At 48.6% G+C, this 19,395-nt stretch overlaps 1 protein-coding gene across 1 annotated transcript in view; it reads left to right on the plus strand.

Annotated features, from left to right (window-relative positions):
* Positions 1–19,306, plus strand: part of NDUFB9 (NADH:ubiquinone oxidoreductase subunit B9) — a gene marked incomplete in the record, with an annotated part of 311,819 nt that extends 292,513 nt beyond the window's left edge. Inside the window, 1 exon segment of the mRNA XM_044066598.1 lies at positions 19,042–19,306. Coding sequence (XP_043922533.1) covers positions 19,042–19,173 — 132 coding nt within the window.
* Positions 19,307–19,395: the final 89 nt, after the last annotated feature.

Genomic DNA, 19,395 nt, shown 5'->3' on the forward strand with positions numbered 1-19,395 from the left:
AATAATAGCCTAGTACCTACCTATGACCTATCAGCCCAAGGGCCTAAGTAAGCCTAGCCAACAAGGTTCCCTGGCTTATGCCACCCAAGAAAGTTATTTTCCTGTGCCACTGTCGAGCAGAGCCACAGAAGTGATTCCCGGGGCATATTTCCTATTTCCCATCCACTCAAAGATTTTTCTTGAAGACTGCTAATGACGAAATTTACTTGACATAGATGGGTAGCTTGTTCTGGAGTATGGGAAGTCTCTGGGACAGGAATCTATCCTTCCAGCATGTCCAATTTATTGTGGTGACGAGGTTTAGGTCCCTAGAGCATGTATCTTGGAGGCACTGGGATTTCTTTAGGTGTAGCATGTCCAACAGCTCTGGGTTTGACATAGCTTTATATGTTAGGCAGAAATCACTTCGGAGTAGGCGATATGCTACCAAGTAAAGCTGGAATTTTTTGAGATGGTCAGTGTAGGGCATCTGTCCGAGGCCAGTAAATCCTCTCTGCAAGGTACTTCTGTGGCCTTTCCAGCTGCTGCAGATGTCTTGAGGTACATTCCAAAAGAGGCTTTGTACTCTATAATGGGTCTAATGAATGTCGAGTAGAGGGGTACAATGACCTTTTTTTTTTTTCCTGGATGAGAACCCTTTTGTGATGAGGTGTGCCATGTAGAAGGACTTCCTGACTACTGTGGCGATTTGATTATCAAAGGAGACTACTGTCCACCTGGGTCCCCAAGGTCTCTTATCACACATTCGGTGTTAAGTAGACTGCTGCCTATGTGGTAGTTCATGGGTACAGAGTTTTTGCCAAAGGGGATGACAATGCACTTTTTGGCACTGAGCGTGAGGCCATGGCTCTGACACCAGGCATCTGTCTCAGTGAGGCCCTTCTGTAGGATGTTCACATCACTTGGGGACTCAACTGTGGCTCCTAGTTTGTAGTCATCTGCGTACATAGTTAGCTAGAGGCCTTCTCTGTTGGCCTGTACTTCAGAGAAGTAGATACCAAACAGGAGAGGTCCCAGGACTGAACGTTGTGGTACTCCACTTGTCACCGGTTTGAAGTCAGATTTGAAGTCTACAATGTTTACAGTGTGGGTTCTGTCAGTGAGCCAGTTGGCAGCCCATCTTGTGATGTAGGGCTTTATACCTAGTTTAGCTATAATTCCAGAATGGGGGATGGTGTCAAAAGCCTTGGCGAGGTCAAGATAGGCTGTGTGAACCACCTTACCCTCATCTACGGCTTTGGTGACTGCCTCAAAAAAATCGATTAGGTTCAGGAGGCATAATCTGCTTTTCACAAACCTGAACTGGGTGGGGTCCAGAGTTTGGAGGTTACCAATGTCTTTGTTCGAGTTCCATGATGATACGTTCCATGGCCTTGCAGACCAGGCTCGTCAGGCTAATAGGGCTGTTGTTCCCGGGATCAGTGTTGGCTCCCCCTTTGTGGAGTGGGCCAACTGTTGCTGTGCGCCATTCAGTGGGCACAAAGCCTGATGTGAGGCTATGATTGAACATGGTGCTTAGGTGGGGAGCCAGTTCGTTCTGAAGTTCATGTAAAAAAACAGCCTGGAATGTTGTCCAGTCCCATGGATGCTGTGTTTTTGGTTTTAAAGAGTGCAGCTTTTACCTTTGTATTTGTGATTACAGGGACTCTGCATTCTTCCTCTACAGATATGGGCCCATTAGAGGGTGAGAGGGGGGTAAAGCTAGCACTAAACCTATCTGCCAGGATGTTGGCAATATCAGTTGGTTCTGTAATTTTCGTGCCGTTGTGCTGTAACTCAGAGCAGACCTGGGTGTTGCCATTGAGATTCTTGATATAGCTATAGAATGCTTTGTGGCTGTCCTTAGAATCAGTGGCAATTTTGTTTTCGTGGCTAGCTTTGGAGGCTCTTATAAAGGATCTCAGCTTCTTACTGAGGCTGACCAGGGAGCTCCACCACTCATGGGAGTTTACTCTCTTTTGCAACAGTTTCTTCCTTCTGTTGTACAGTTTGTTTATGGCAGGGGACCACCAGATTGGCTTCCTTTTTTTGGAGGATAGCTTTTTACTTCTGTTTGGGATAGCACGATCCATGCACTCGTGTAAGTCCTTGTAGAGTGCATTTGTGTAGGATTTAACAGTCATAACTGTGTTGTCCATCGCCATGGGTGTCATGAAGTTCGCCACTTCTGTCTTAAGAAGCATGAAGTTGGCATTGGAGAAATTTTTTACCATGGTTTCCTTAATGAGGGGTGAGGGCGGGATGTGGGTATGTAGGGTGATTAGCTTATGGTCGGATCTGACCAACAAGGAGTTGACTTCAGGTGTGGAACACCGGTCACTTATGTTGGTAATGACTAGATCTAGGATATTGTTGCCCTTGGTGGGGGTGTGGATAAGGTGATCCAGGGCATTGGAATTTATGAATTCCAGAAAGCGTTAAGCGAAGGAGTTGGTACATGAGTAATTTTCCCAGTTAATGGTGGGGTAGTTGAAATCGCCCATTATTAGGGTGTTTGGCTAAACCCTAATATTTTCCAGTATATCAAGAAAAGAGGAGTGGTAATCCTGGGGCATGGTGGGGGATCTGTAGCAAGCTACAATTTGGATTGTAGTTTTGCCCAGAGTTAGTTGCTCTTGGATAACCTCTGATGCATTATGCTGAGCAACTAGCCTGGAGGTTTGGATATCCTTAATGAGTATGGACACACCTCCGCCTTTGTTGTTCCGGTCCAGGTTACGTGGCCAAAATGTGTGGTATGAGTTATAGCCTGGTAGTGCAGGGGTGCTCTCTGGAGCCTTGAACCAGGTCTCAGTCACTGCACAGATGTCAATGTTCTCCATTTTAAGGAATGCCTCGAGTGAGTGCATTTTGAGATTTAGACTTCTAGCATTGAGTAGCATTACCCTCAGTTTTTGCTTGCCTGTTCCTGTTACGGTGGTGAATTTGTCATTTGAACCTTGTCTAAAAAAGGCACTATAGGGGCAGCAAGAGCCTTGGCCAGTATCCAGAATCCCAGGGGTGACAGGTGCAGGCCATCTCTGGCAAAGCATTTGTGGTCTGTCGATCATGTCGTCCCAGGCAGACAAATACTGGATCCCCTTAGAATGACACCAGAAGCTTAGCCAATTGTTGAAGTCAATCATTTTGTCCTTGTACTGCGGTATCATTCTGGGTGATGTTAGAATGCTACTCAGGGCTAGGGTCATACCTGCCTGGGCTACAAGATCGGAGAGCTCTTCCATGTCTCTTTTCATGTAGTCCAGGGAGGTACGTCTCAGATCATTCACACCAGCATAGACAATGACAGAGTCATATTTGTACTTGTGGAGTGACCTGAGTGTGTAGGTTATGTGGCGGATCCTGGCACCCGACAGGCAGCTGACATTAACCTTCTCCTTGTTTAGCTTGGTGAGTGGGACATCAGTGTGCCTGATTATATGTTTGCCCATAATATCTGAATAAGTGAGTGGGATTTTCATGACAGCATCAAGGAAACATGTTCCTTCCTTCTGTGTTTTTTTCTTAAGTGTTGGATTTTTCTTGCCATATTGATTTTTCTTAGTATATTTTATTTTTTATGTATTTATTTTCCATTTGTTTACCAGGTTAGTCCAACTTGGTCATAAGGTGACCATTTTCAGTGGAGGCCTGGGGAGAAAAGCTCCAGATACATAGTAAATAATTATAAAAAATAATAAAAATAAATTATACAAACATAGCTATTTTGCGCAAAGAGCATAGAAAATATAGGAGGAGTACAATCAGAGTTTTACAATTGATACAGCATACAGTGGTTAGAATATTGAGAAACAATTAAACAAGATATTATACAACAAATATAGAATTGCTTGAACATAAATTCAGAAAAGTTTCCATAGACAGTCATAAACTAGAAATCATAACTATATTGATATGATTTATTTTGCATTTATCTTGTTTTAATGATGGTATATGTGTATTATTGTATGTGTCATATGTGCACAAATATTTGTATTCTGTGTATTTACAGTATATTGACAAAGTACTAGGTCACATCAGAGCCTTGGGAGGTCATTGTTAAGAAATTGAGAACTGTTGTAAAGCTTGGCATTGAATACCATAAGTTCAGGTTATGCTATAAGAGAATAACTATGTAAAGATAACCATGTCAGCAGCTAGAATGCATTATAAACTGAATGTTTTACTGTGCACATTAAGAAATGGATAGATGGGCCCAAACTCTGGACTGATGTGTGCTTTTTTTTTTTTTTTTCCTGGGGAAATGCTATTCAGAAGTGAAGAGAGACATAAGGGAGCAGTTTTAGTGGCACACCAGGCTGTGATTTTTTTTTGTCTATTGTTATGCAAAGCTGACGAAATAGTTGAATATACCCAAGCTGGAAATGTGAGACTGTAGCCCACTGAAGAAGGGGAGATGGGAGGAGTAACTTGGCCAGGAATTGAAACTTGCAAAACTGCTACTTGTGAAAAGTCTTTTTTTATCTCATTAATTTGTTGACACTTTTGCAAGTTTCTTTCAAAGAATGTGTAGTACATCAATAGGAACAACATTTGTGAAACTCAGCACATACCAGTCAATGACACATGAGCTGCAGACTCTCAAACGTGGCATTTTTTTTCATGTGGTCCATTCTAAGTGAATGGAAGTCTAGTCTGACAAATGGTAGGGCTATTTGTTCTCACACTCTGTGCATTGAGACAGATTTAGCTTTCCAAAGGAATGACAATGTCTGCCCTATGAGGGCAGACAAGAGTAAAAAAAATAAAATTAGGAATGAGTACTTATTTTGCTGCAGGCAGCTTTAGGAGGTGCAGTAAATCATGGCAAGATAAAAAATATGTTTTTTCATTGTTTGCCCGTAGTGGTCCTTTAACTGAGATGCTTCACAAGGGCCTTTCTTTTTCCTCCATTAAAATCCACGCCTCAGCCATTTCAGCTCATTATAACACAGAACCTCCCCTCTTGTCTCATCCACTGCTCAAGCAGTTCCTCAGAGGGGCCAAAAATTTGAGACCACCGAGGAGAGCTCCAACCCCAGCCTAGGACCTTAACTTTGTCTTGGAGAAACTCACTCTACCTCCTTTCGAGCCAGCTGCGACTGCAGACTTAACATTTCTTTCTTGGAAAATAGCTTTCCTTTTAGCAATCACTTCAGCTAGAAGGGTTTCTGAATTACAGGCCCTTATGGCAGTGGAGCCTTTCATCATCTTTCATGCAGACAGGGTGTCCCTCAGAATCAATCCATCCCTCATGCCCAAGGTGGTATCCAGTGTGGCTCTTAATCAGTCCATTCATTTGCCAACCTTCTTTCCCAATCCACAGAATAAAGGGGAACGGATACTGCATTCCTTAGATATACACAGACAACTTAGATTCTACCTGGAAAGGACTAAACCTCAAAAGAAATCTGAACAACTGCTGGTAGCATTTGCTGCAGGGGCAGAGGGGAAGGCTATTTCAAAGCAAACCATTTCTAAATGGATAAGCCAGTGCATTCATTTCTGCTATAAGCACCATGGAAAACCTATCCCCCAGGGGATCAGACCTCACTCCACCACCAGGGCTGCATCTTACCTCTACAGCCTTTCTCAGAGGCGTCCCTACCAGGGACAATCCTAGAAGCTGCTACCTGGAGTTCTGTACATACATTCACCAAGCATTATCAATTGCCAATTTTCTCTAAGTCCAGAGCTGGCTTTGCCAGTGCAGTCTTGCAGGGCCTTATAGCTGGCTCTAATGCTATCTAAACTCCTCCTCCCAACCATAGCTTTGGGAATCTACCCAAATGTAATGACTGCAACAGTGAAACACGAAGAACATAGTACAGTTGTGTACACTTACCATAAATGTAGATGTTCGAATGTATTCACTGTTGTAGTCCTAGTTACCCTCCCTCCAGCCCCCTAACTTCTTTTGGCTATACCTCTACTTTCCATTACTATGCTTAAAAGCATTTTTGGTGTATTTGCTTTTTTGTTGGTGGTATATATTTGTGCTTTTATGTTTAATTCCTTCCCATTAGGGGTCACCTGACATCTGGGGCACGAAAAACTGATGTAATGGCGTTGACTGCATGTTTTATACCCCTGACGTCATGGAAGAAGGGACAGCAACTGATGCAGGACCCAAGACTTTAATCAGGCCGACTGAGGGCAACCTGCAAGCAGATAACCCAAATGTAATGACTGCAACAGTGAATACACTCTAACATCTACATTTATGGTAAGTGTACACAACTGTACTGTCTTTGGCCAGATCACACTCCTTTTCGGACAGAGTTTATATTGATGAGATTTGTGCGGTAGCTACTTGGTCAAAACCTCATACTTTGCGTCTTCTGACCCAAAAGTGAGGAATAATGAAATGGATAACATCTGATTAAGAAGTTATGTACTTACTTTAACTTGGCATCTGTGTTGTCCAGTTTCATTATTCCTCAAGCCCCTCCCCCGTCCCTGGGCTTAGAGTCTTTTTAGAGGAAGCAGAAACTGCAGATGTTATGTAGTCCTATCTCGCCTAAATTCTTACCCATGGGTTCGGAGCCAAATATTGGCTCCGACTCTGCCTATTTACTAGCTCAAAAGTCTCTGATTGGCTGGGCTAAGAGGGTATCCCATAGTACACTGCTTCGCATCTGCAGATCTCGTTTGCCGCTTGTAGAGCTCGGACGTGGTCTCGCTTGGCTGTGGCTAAGTATTTTTTTACTTATTTCTCTACAGAAATTGGTTGCTTCATACGTCAAAAGCTATTTTAATAGCTATTCTTGCTGCGGTAGTTGTGTTCGTGTGTTTAATAGTGTTTTTTGTGGTATCCCTAACAGTTCCCATGGGCTAGGACCTAGTCCTCCCTTGATGAGTAGTTAGTCTTTTTGTTGTTGTGTTTTTCCTTTGGAGAACCGTTTAAGTTAGAGGTTCTCTCTGTGTTCTCGTTGTTGTTGTTGGTTTAGAGCTTCGCTCTTCTCTGTGATACTGTCTAACTGGTGGGCTTCCTGCCCTTTTTTGATAGTTGTTAGCTCTGGTTTCGTTGGATGCTTGCACCTGTTGGAAGTAGTTAATTCTTTGAATATGTCTAAGGATCAGAAAGAACATAAGCCCTCTGGCTTTAAAAAGTGTTCAAAGTGCGGATATAAAATGTCCATCACGGATGGAGACACTGTCTGTGTTTACTGTCTTGGAGCCATCCATTTACAGGAGTCATGTAGTTTTTGTCACGCCTTCAGTCCTAGGGTGCTCCAAGAGAGGAAAAACAAATTGATTTTAAAGGGACTGCTTAAGCCATCTTTCGAGGAGGCTATAGATTCTGCTCCCAGCTCCCAGTCGAAATCTAAGTCCTCCAAGTCCAAGAAAAGGTCTCAGGCTCCATCAGCATCTTCGGAGCCTCTGGAGAAAATTACCATATTGGATACTGCTTCCTCGGCTCCACAGTTTTTGGGGCCGCAGGAGGTTTCTGTATTGAGTGAATCAGTGTCAGGTCCGATCATTCTCGAACCTATTCGGAGCCGGTCGCCGAGTGTCAGGCATGGTTCACCAGATAAAAGGTCTGTCTCCATCCATCTCCTCCAAATCCTCCAGGCTTTCCGATTTGGATGTGGATAGGGTGGTGCAGAGGCTCCTGCAGTTGCTGGTGTTGGCTAAATTGTTTTCGGCTCCGACCCAGTTGGCTCCGGAGCCAATTCCTATGGTTGTTTCATCGATTCCTCCTTCGAGCACGTCCTTGCTGTCGGAGCCGGTATGTTCCGCTCAGAGTGATGTTCCTGCGCCGGCTCCGATACCCCCCTGGGTTTATCGGTGCCGACCTCTGCTCCGACCATGTCAGTCCCATCCACAGGGTTCAAGACTCGGGTCTCCTCGGTCGGGCCCGAGGGGGATGCCTCGGGACATCTTTCAGTTTCGAGCCTTCCACTCGGTGCATCGGCTGGAGGGACGCCAGTCCCGGTTATGGCCTTGGAGGCCGGTCGGTCCTCGGACTCGGGGGGACCCGCCTTCGAGGCCATGTGGAGCGCACTGGCCAGGTCGTCAGCTACGTCACTCGGGTCAGTCATGCCATCCCCCACCGCTCTGGCGAGAGCTTCTGACACCCACCTATCCTTGGACAGCAGAGCACCAGGCCCTAAGGATACCCCCACGAGCGGTCCCCCACTTTCTGAAGGGTCCCTCAGAGCCTGTGCCTGAGAAAACCTCCCAGAAAGAAATTGTGCAAGAGGAAGCACATAGACTCCCAGGACGAGTCTCTCACTTCCGATACTGACCTCGAAGAATCGGAAGGGTCCCCCAAGTCTTCCTCTGATGATGTTTCCTTCTCCGATATCCTGGAGATACTGAAACAGAGGAGACTGGCCTTCCAAGACCCCTTCCGAGGAGGAATCTGTATTCCTTAAGGCTTTTGGCACTCAACCTTCCGCCTCCTGGGTGTCTCCACCCTTCGATGAACTTCTTGACCTTATTTGTCGAAGGGTGTAGGAAAATCCTGATTCCATGGAGCCAGTACCTCGGCAACCCAACAAATTCCTCTCCGCCCCAAACGGAAAAGAATTTCTGACAAAGAGAGTCCCAGTAGATGCCATGGTGGTGGCGGCAGCCACCCAGAAGGAAGTTGCAGAGTCTTCCTCTTCGGTCCATCCTCCTAACAAGGAGTCTAAGACTATGGACCGGTACGGGAAGCGTACCTTGTCTTCGGCCACCTTCACCTTGAGGTCGCTGAACTACTTATCTCATTTCACTCTGCTCCAGAGAGATCTCCTTAAGGAGTTGGGAGACACTCTTGCAGGTAACATACCTGAAGCGGTGGCTCAGACGGTCAACGCACAGGTTTCTACCCTCAACTCCATCGCAAACTCGTTCATGCGACTCATTTTGTATGTGGCCGAGGGAGCGTGTAGAGTGGCCAGCTCAGGTGTAGCCCTTAGAAGGCAAGCCTGGCTACGCCTGTGTCACTTTGCGGAGGCTTTCATGTCTTCCTTCACTGATGCCCCTTTTGATGGTTCCTCCTTGTTTGGGACCAAAGTGAAAGACACCCTCACCAAGTGTGAGCAAGAGGGAAAGACCCTGTCTGCTGTAGGGGTCCATTTTTCCCTTCCGTCTAGGCCTTACCTCAAGGCTCAGTGAGGGGGAAAGATGTGGTTCAAGAAATCAGAGGTTTTTTCCTGCCGCACAAGGTGAAACCCTCTCCCGAGGCAGGGGAGGGGGGGAGTTATTCAGGTAGACGTCGCCCTAGAGGCAGAGGGGGCCCCCACAATTCTGGGGACCGCGACTTTTTCGTGGCTCCCCATACTCTCACTCCTGAGGGTGTGCCTGACTATGCTTATCCGGAGCCAGTCGGGGGTCGAATTTCCTTGTATCCGGAAGCCTGGGAAAACATCACCCAGGACCGATGGGTATTAAGGATAATTTCCGGAGGTTACACCATTCCATTCTGTTCACTACCCCCTCCCATCAGAAGGATCCCAGACGTTCCACCCAGTCAAAGGGATCAAGCAGCCTCAGTGGTATCTCAGCTGCTGGAAAAAGGAGTCATCCAACCAATCCCCTCAGACCAGATCGGATTAGGGACTTGCTCAAGATTCTTTTTGGTGCCGAAAAGAACAGGGGACCTGAGACCAATACTAGATCTCCGTCAACTCAACCATTATGTGCACAAGTCCAAATTCCGTATGGTCACCCTACAGTCTATGCTCCCGTCACCCTACAGTCTGTGCTCCCATTGTTGGGAAAGGAAGTATGGATGTGCTCCATCGACCTGAAGGATGCTTACTACCATATCAAAATGGACAGGGCATCCAGGTGTCATCTACGCTTCCAGCTGGGAGCCAGACATTTCCAGTTTCGAGCCCTGCCCTTTGGTCTCACCACAGCCCCCAGGGTGTTCACCAAGTGTATGACAGTGGTGACGGCTCACTTGAGACGTCAAGGATTCCAGGTGTTTCCGTACCTGGACGACTGGCTCCTCACCGCCCCCACCAGGCATCTACTAATTCAGACCAGGGATGCTACTATCAGTCTGTGCCACCAATTATGCATTACGATAAACTGGAAAAAATCTGCCTTGTTGCCCTTACAGCGTGTCACTTTTATAGGAGCAGAGCTGGACACCATTCGAATGCGAGTGTTCCTACCACAAGAAAGGATCATGCGGTTGCAACAATTGTCACGCTGATGCCTCTGAGACACGCAAAGGCAAGACTGATTCTTCAACTCCTAGGGACCATGGCAGCTACGATCATGTTGGTTCTGTTAGCGCGATTACACATGAGAATTCTTCAATGGCTTCTCTTTGTCCAATGGTCTCTCCAAAGACTTCCACTATCCCATCTAATCCTATTGACAGACAAATGCAAGCAGGACCTCCACTGGTGGCTGTGCACCAGCAACTTGAACGTAGGAAAACCCTTTGATCTGGAGTAGGGTCTTCATTTGTCAGCAACCTGTGGGTCTTGGATCCGACATCGGATCTGAGCCGGCAACTTATTATACAGCTATGGATCCGAGCTCCTAGCTCCTCCCCTCACCCATAATCCCCTGCCAACCCCAAGTGACCTCAGATCTAGTTTGCCGCTCTTAGGTGAGACAGCTGGATTTTGAGCTCCTGGCGATTTACCAGATAAGTGCTTCAAAACTGTAAAATTAGAGTAATTTTCTGTATTGTTTAAACAGTGTGTGTTTTAGGTTTCCCTTTTGTTAATTTCTTAAATTTTTAGCGTAAATCCTCCCCTCGCTGGTCGTAGTGTGCATGTGTGTTGTGTTTGGAGCCCAGTGTGCTTGCGTAGATTACTTTAGTTTTTTTTGGGTTATCATGTCAGAGGCTCCAAAACCCATTTTTTCCAAGTGCACCGAGTGTGGCCATAAGCTTTCCCCGGCAGATGGCCACACTCGGTGTGTTCGGTGCCTTGGGGTTGAACACCTGTCCTCGGGGTGTGCCATTTGCGCAGTGTTCAACCCCAGGGCACTGAAAGATCGGAGGTCGAAGCTGATCCTGGCGGGACTTCTGCCCCCGGATTCGGCTTTGGCCTCCGCTTCTCCCTTGGCACCTCCTCAGCCCTTGGTGGTGGCCACTCTTGCCCCCCTTCCTCCGGCCGGGATTCAAACTCCCACTAAGGCGCCGGAGGACAGGGAGGCCAGGAGGGAGAAAAGGAGGGAGAAGCACCACAAGCGGTGGGCCGAGGCCTCCGCTTCGGCCCCCCCCAGCTAAGCGGGCTTCTCCCTCCATGGCTTCCAGGTCTCCTCCTCCTCGGCTTCGATCATCTTTCTTCTCCCCGGGACCCGAGGAGGAGGAGACCCGATCTCCATCGAGATCATCGAGGCGGCATTCCAGACCCGCCTCGGTGGCCTCGTCGAGATCCATTTATAGCCTTTCTGATGCAGACTTGGACTGGATGATGAGAAGGTTCATCCAGGCCCAGCTGCAGATAGGAGTGACCCCCCCCCCCGACACCTTTTTTTGCACCGATAGCTCCTTCTCCGACCCGCTTCCCGGGTTCGGAGCACTCTGAGCCGGGCAGCGTTGGAGCCGGGGGTGGGTCGGCACTGACAGTACTGGGTACTTCGGATCCGACCCTGCCCTCGACTCTGTCGGTTCCATCGTCGGATCCGACCTCTCGGAGCCGTGGGCCGAACTTCGGATCCAAGGGACTCAGTGTGCCTTCGGCTCCGGCCAGGTCTGAGCACACGGGTCCTTCGGATCCGATGGTCTCGGCACCGGTTCCGATCCCTTCATCGGATCTGAGTGGGAGTCGGCTTTCGAAGCCCAGAGACAGCGGCTCCCCCTTGGCCTTCGATGTAGTGGATAGGGCTCTGTCGAGAGCATCCGGACCCCCGCGGTCCTTGCCTCGGCTCCACCCTGCACTCCCTCTCTGCTGGGTCAGGCTTCCATCACCCGGCCACAGGGACAGCCTGCTTCGATGTCCCAGGTTGTTCCGTTGGAACAGGATATTGCTGGTGAGTCCTCCTCGGACAGCCCCCCCGAGGATGTGCCTTGCAAGCATAAGTGTAAGAGGAGGCACGTGGACTCCCCCGAGTCCTTAACAGAGGACACCGACTTGGATGAAGGGGAAGGCTCCCCAAGGTCACCCCCCGAGGATGTCTCCTTTGGAGACATCATGGAAATGCTTAGGATCAGGGGGGGTGGTCTGCCCCCAAGGCTTTCTCCGACGAGTCTGTGTTCCTGGAGGCATTCGAAGCAGGCCCGTCTACCTCTTGGGTGTCCCCTCCGGCCGACCCTCTGGTGGACCTTATCACCACCAGGGCGTGGAAGGAGCCGGACACTGTGGAGCCAGTCCCTAAATGCCCGGATAGGATTTTAAGCCCCCCCCGCAGACCGGTCCCACTGGAGCAAGGGTCCCCCCGTAGATGCCATGTTGATGGCAGCCACTAAGAGGGAACTAGCTCAGGAGAGCCCCTCGGTCCATCCACCGAGCAAGGAGTCCCGCTCGATGGATCGCCTTGGGAAGCGGGTATTTAGTTCAGCGACCTTCTCAGTAAGATTCCTGAACTACATGGCACATATCATCAGGATGCAGCGAGATCTTATTAAAGAATACGCTGCTCCCCCCCCCCCAGAGTCCATGTCGGCAGAGGACAAGCAGTTGTACTCCACTCATATGGCCACTCTAAGATCTATTTCCAATACCTCTATGCGGCTGTTGTCCCACGCCACTGAGGGAGCTGCTAGTGCTAGCGGGCCTAGTTATGAGGCGTCAGGCCTGGCTCCGACATTGTGACTGCGCGGAGCCCTTTAAGGTGTCCTTTGCGAACGCCCCCTTTGATGGTTCTGCCTTGTTTGACAAGACCATTCGCGAGACACTTGTCCAGAGCGAGAAGGACGGGAAGACGTCTGCCGTCGGAGTCCGCTTCTCTGCTCCCCAGAGGTCCTTCTCCAAGAACCAAAAGGGACAGAAGAAGATGTGGTTCCCGAAATCCCAACATTCCCAACCTGCTCCGGACAACCAGTCCTTCCGAGGCAGAGGAGGACAGGGAGGATGCCGCCCTAGAGGCAGAGGGGCCCTGAAAAACTTTGGGTTCAGAGGATCCTTCTCTGATCGGCCCACGCAACAGCCCTGAGGGGTTGCCCGACTGCTCCACTCTGGAGGCAGTCGGGGGGCGCTTCTCGAAGCATCTGGTGGCTTGGGAGTCCATCACGTCAGACCGCTGGGTGCTTCGGATCATATCTAGAGGTTACAAAATCCCAATGCAACACGTCCCCAGACTCAGGAACCTCCCCGATGTACCACTCGATCAGAGGGAGGCTGCAGCCACAGAAATCCAGCAGCTGCTAGAAAAAAGAGCCATCCAGCCTGTCCCCCCAGACCAGCTCGGATTAGGGTTCTACTCCAGGTTCTTTCTGGTGCCAAAAAAGACTGGGGACTTGAGACCAATTCTAGACCTTTCCCTCTTGAACCTGTCGGTAACCAAGGAAAAATTCCGAATGGTCACTCTTCAATCCATTCTCCCCCTGTTGCAGGAGAACGACTGGATGTGCTCAATAGACCTCAAGGATGCATACTACCACATTTTAATGGACAGACGATCCAGGAAGTTTCTCCGCTTCCGGCTGGGAGCCAGCCACTATCAGTTCAGGGTCCTTCCCTTTGGCCTTACTACAACCCCCAGGGTGTTCACCAACGTTTTAGCAGTGATAGCGGCCCACCTGAGACTCCAGGGAATGCAGGTCTTCCCGTACCTGGACGACTAGCTCCTGACCGCCCCAACAAGGCATCTACTCTGCTCAGTAGCCCCCCAGTTGGGCATCACGATCAATACAGCCAAATCCTCCCTTGCTCCGACACAAGTGATAGAGTTCATAGGGGCCATTGGATACGAGAAGTCTGCGAGCCTACCTCACTTCGGAACGACTACAGAATCTGAGACTTCATGTGCGGGCCATCCTCCAATCAGAAGCTCTACTGGCGGAATTGGTCCTGAGGGCACTGGGCTCCATGGCGGCGGCAATTACGCTTCTTCCATGCGCTCGTCTAAATATGAGGGTACTGCAGTGGACCCTCCAAATACAATGGTCCTTTCACCTTCTTCCCCTCAATCACCCTATCTCTATCAGCAAGGCTTGCAGGAGGGCCCTTTTATGGTGGCTCCAGTCCCCAGACCTCCATACAGGCCGACCCTTCTGCTCTCTACCTCCTCTCGTCACGGTGACCACGGACGCTTCTCGCCTCGGGTTGGGGGGGGCATTGCTCAGGCAGAACAGTCCAAGGCACGTGGAATGACACAGAGACCTCCCTGCATATCAATGTTATGGAGATGAGGGCGGTGCTGTTAGCGTTGCAGGTACTTCAGAACCTTCTCCCCGTAGGAACTATTGCGATACAGACGGACAACATGTCAGTTGTCTGGTACATCAACAAACAGGGGGGAACCAGGTCTTACCCTCTCTGCCGAGAGGCCATGAGGGTGTGGGAATGGGCGATCTCCACCAACCGCTTTCTGATCGCAATGCACATTCTGGGACGGTCCAACATTCTGGTGGACAGACTCAGCCGCACCATTCTTTCCCCTTACGAGTGGTGTCTCAATTCCCAAGTAGCAAAGCAGATTTTTGCCGAATGGGGGCAACCCTGCTGCGATCTCTTTGCCTCTCCCTCAAATACGAAATGCGCTAGCTTCTTCGCTCTGATCCCCCCCCCCCCCCAGGGGAAGCCCCGAGAGACGCTCTAGTGCATGCTTGGCCGCCCGGTCTACTTTATGCCTATCCTCCTCTGCCCCTGATGCTAAAGCTCATACAGAAAGCCTCTCGGTTGGGGAGCAGAATGATCCTCATTGCCCCATTCTGGCCTCGTCAAACTTGGTTCCCTTACCTATGGTCTCACTTGGTGAATCCTCCCTGGATTCTGGATCCCAGTCCGGATCTAATATCCCATCCATCAGGATTACCGACCCCGAATCTGGACAACCTGAAGCTGACAGCTTGGCTGCTCCAGTTCCACTCTTAGTCAGGACTCCCGGCATCTCTTCGCCAGTTAGAGCCATCTTAGTGGCAGCGCATAAACCTTCCACCAGGAAAGTTTACCGCAGTAAATAGAAGCGCTTTTCCGTCTGGGCGGAACATCATAACTTGGATTCCTTCACTGCTCCGTTGAAGTCCTTGCTGGACTTCCTCACCGGACTTTTTCAGCAAGGGGCTAGCTGTTCGACAGTCAAGGTACAATTGGCAGACATCTCCCATTACCATGTGGGACATGACAGGTCCTTTGATGTCAGTGAAACTATGCAAAACCTTCCTCAAGGGTACTTTTCTACTCTGGCCCCCTGTCAAGGAAGTCATACCCCCTTGGGATCTATCACTAGTTCTTCAAGCCTTGACTGCTTCTCCATTTGAACCAGCCTCCTCGGCCAAACTTGAATATCTCTCTTGAAAAACAGCATTCCTGGTAGCCATCACTTCAGCGAAAAGAGTTTCTGAACCTCAAGCCCTTTCTGTGAAACCCCCTTATTTGGTCTTTCATCAGGATAGAGTGTACCTCAGGACCAATCCCTCCTTTCTACCTAAGGTGGCCTCAGAAACCAATGTCAATCAGTCCATCAACCTACCAGTTTTCTTTCCTAAGTATCAGAATAAAGGAGAATACAAGCTGCATTCCTTAGATGTGCACAGACAGCTGCGTTTCTATATTTATAGGACTGCTGGTCACAGACAATCCGATCAGCTGTTCATTTCCTTTGCCAAATTCAGTTTGGGTAAGGCTGTTTCGAAGGTCACCTTATCACGCTGGGTTTCTCAATGTATTCTTCTAGCTTATGAAGCTTCTGGGAGGCCCGCACCTCAGGGAATACGTGCACATTCCACTCGCTCCATATCTACTTCTGCTGCCTTTAGATCTAGAGTTCCTTTAGATGATATTTGCTCGGCAGCCACTTGGGCCTCATCTCATACCTTTATCAACCACTACAAACTGGACATCATTTCCAGAGGGAGAGCATCCTTTGGCTCCGCAGTGCTCCGGAACATCCTTCCACGATGGCCGCCCAAGATTCAGGTAGCTGGGGACTCTGTCCCACAGGTTGCTGACAAATGAAGTCCCTACTCCAGATTAAGAAGTTATGTACTCACCATAATGTTCCATCTGAGTAGGTGGCTTCATTTGTCTGCAACCATGCCCCCTCCTTCCCCCTGGCCTTCAGAAGAGTTGGTTTTGGTTGTTTTCCTTTTTTCCCTGTCTGGACACCTTTCTTAGGTATCTGTAGAAGGGCAAACTTGATCTGAGGTCACTTGGGGGTTGGCAGGGGGATTATGGGTGAGGGGAGGAGCTAGGAGCTCGGATCCATAGCTGTATAATAAGTTGCCGGCTCGGATCCGATGTCGGATCCAAGACCCACAGGTTGCAGACAAATGAAGCCACCTACTCTGATGGAACGTTATGGTGAGTACATAACTTCTTATTCCACCCGTCCCTGTGGCCACAGTGACTACGGACGCCTCCCAGATAGGGTGGGGGGGGGCATTATCTCGGCAGGATGGTCCAAGGCACGTGGCAGGAGCACGAGATACATTTGCACATAAACGTCCTAGAGATGAGAGCAGTGCTTCTTGCGTTGCAGGCACTTCAAGAAGTCCTCCCTCTAGGGGCCATTGCAATACACACAAACAACATGTCAGTAATGTGGTATCTCAACAAGGAAGGAGGAACCCGATCTTACCCACTATGCAGGGAGGCCATGCGCGTGTGGCATTGGGCAATAGCTTCCCAACGGTTTCTAGTGGCAACGCACATCCCGGGGAGGACCAGTGTGATAGCAGACAAGTTAAGCAGGGCGACTCTTATGCCCTACGAGTGGTCCCTGAATCGTCTGGTGGCAGAGCGAATCTTCAACAGATGGGGTCAACCTTGCTGCGACCTTTTTGGCAGACCCCTCAATGCGAAATGCAGCAACCTCTCGCTGATCCGACCCCCCCACCGGGGGAATCACCCAGGGACGCTCTAGCTCACAATTGGCCCTCCGGGCTGCTTTATGCTTTCCCCCCCGTTTCCCCTTCTCTCAAGGGTGATTCAGAAAGCGCAATCCTTGGATAGCAAGATGATTCTGATTGCCCCACACTGGCCTCGTCAAATATGGTTCCCCTTCTTTCAACCCTATCTTGTGGATACTCAGTGGATTCTGGAACCCCTTCCAGACTTACTGACACACGTCGGGACAGTTCCACCCCTCTCTGAGGACACTCCGGCTAACGGCCTGGCTACTCCACTTCCATCCTTAGTCAGATGTCATATTTCGCCAGACGTAGTACATATTTTGTCGTCCTCTCATAAACCATCCACTAGAAAGATCTACTTTAGCAAATGGAAAAGATTCTCCATTTGGGCTCATTCCAGAGGCATCGATCCCTACATGACTCCAATTGATTCTGTTTTGGAATTTTTGTCTATATTGTTCTATCAGGGGTCTGCTTCAGCCACCATCAAAGTTCAGCTGGCGGCTATATCTAACTTCCACGTGGCCAATGAATCTAGCCTGATGGCACACAGACTATGTAAGGTATTCCTTAAAGGTACCCTATTGCTTCGACCCCCAGTATCACAACCTGTTATGCCCTGGGACCTCAATTTTGTTCTTCAAGCCCTCACTCTTCCACCCTTCGTGCCTGCAGCTACCTGCAACTTAAAGTTTCTAACATGGAAAACCGCCTTTTTAATAGCTATCACTTCAGCGAGGCGGGTCTCCGAAATCCAAGCCCTTTCCAGCAAACCCCCATATTTGATGTTCCATAAAGATAGCCTCCCTTAGACCAAACCCGTCATTCCTTCCCAAAGTGGCTTCTCTGTTTAATATAAATCAGTCTGTTGAGCTGCCAGTTTTCTTCCCCAATTTTTCCAACAAGGCAGAATTCAGATTTCACCAACTAGACGTACATAGACAGTTACGCTTCTATCTCGTCGGACAAGAGAGATTCGGAAATCTGACCAACTCTTTGTCTCCTTTTCCGAAAACCGGCTTGGTTCTCCGGTATCCAAGGTCACGCTCTCTAGATGGATAGCCAGCTGTATTTCCTTCATCTATCACACAGCAGGTAAAACTCTGCCCTTTCCACCTAAAGCCCACTCCACAAGAGCTGTTTCCACATCTACAGCCTATCAGGCTAGATTGTCAATGGATGATATATGTGCTGCGGCCACTTGGGCTTCTCCTCACACCTTTGTGTCTCATTACAGATTGGACGTGGTTTCCAGGGGCAGATCTTCATTTGGCTCCAAGGTTCTCAGGAGTATTTTCCTATGAGCCACCCGGGTTGTAGGTGCCAGGGTCGCTGTCCCATGGGTAAGAATGTAGGCGAGATAGGACTACATAACATCAAGAAGTTATGTACTCACCATAACATTTGATGTATGTAGTCCATCTCACCTCACATTCTTACTTACCCTTCCACCTTTCCCCTACCTGGAGGATTTGGAGGTAATATTTTATCATGCAGAGTCCCTTTGATTAATTTGTTTGGATATTTAGTATGTATGGATGTGTGTTATGTATGCAATAGCTGAGTTGTTTGCAGCAAACTAGATCTGGGGATGCGAAGCAGTGTACTATGGGATACCCTCTTAGCCCAGCCAATCAGAGACTTTTGAGCTAGTAAATAGGCCGAGTCGGAGCTGATATTTGGCTCCAAACCCATGGGTAAGAATGTGAGGCGAGATGGACTACATACATCGAACGTTATGGTGAGTACATAACTTCTTGGTCTCCAGTCTGAGCTCCTGATAGAGTTTAGACCAGTTTTTGGTCTGTAAGATATCTTTTATCTAGCTGCAAACTCGATCTGAGGGGTTTGAAAGAAGAGCGGGATTATGAGAGGAAGGCGCTCAAGGTTCAGATCATAGTCTTGTGAAGTTTGGCTGGATCCTACAACCCAGAAGTGAAGAGTAATGAAATTGGGCAACACAGATGCCAAGTTATTTCAAGTACGTAACTTCTGATTAATCATTTTGGAAAAGTGATTTTTTTTTTTTAATATTTCGAATACTTTCATTGTTTCACTGCATTGTTAATCAGCCTGTGAAACACTTTGATGCCGATGTCTGAAAACTGATCAGGATGTTTCATCTTTTGTGTTTAATTTTTCAGGTGAAGCAGCTGCAAGAGGAGACCCAATCTGATGGTCCCAAAACTGAAGCTCTTCCTCCTGCCCGAAAAGAAGGACATCTGCCTCCTCTTTGGTGGCAGTATGTAACTAGACCCCGTGAACGTCCAATGTGAATTGCAACTTGGTTGTTAAAGTAAAAGATGCAGATAAATGTATATTTTTAAGCCAGTATTATGTGCAGAAATGCATCCCAGTAATAATTTCTGTGCAAATGCTAAAAATAAAAAAAAAATGAATTTGTTTGAACACCAGCTGTTACGAGTCCACTAATTGCAAACAGTTTGTTTTAAATGTCTTGCATTTAATTTCCATTGCACGGCCAGTAAGCAGGTTCC

Source organism: Protopterus annectens, chromosome 3.part1 (genome assembly GCF_019279795.1).
Source record: "Protopterus annectens isolate FY-2018-M chromosome 3.part1, PAN1.0, whole genome shotgun sequence".
Taxonomy (NCBI): Eukaryota; Metazoa; Chordata; order Ceratodontiformes; family Protopteridae; genus Protopterus; species Protopterus annectens.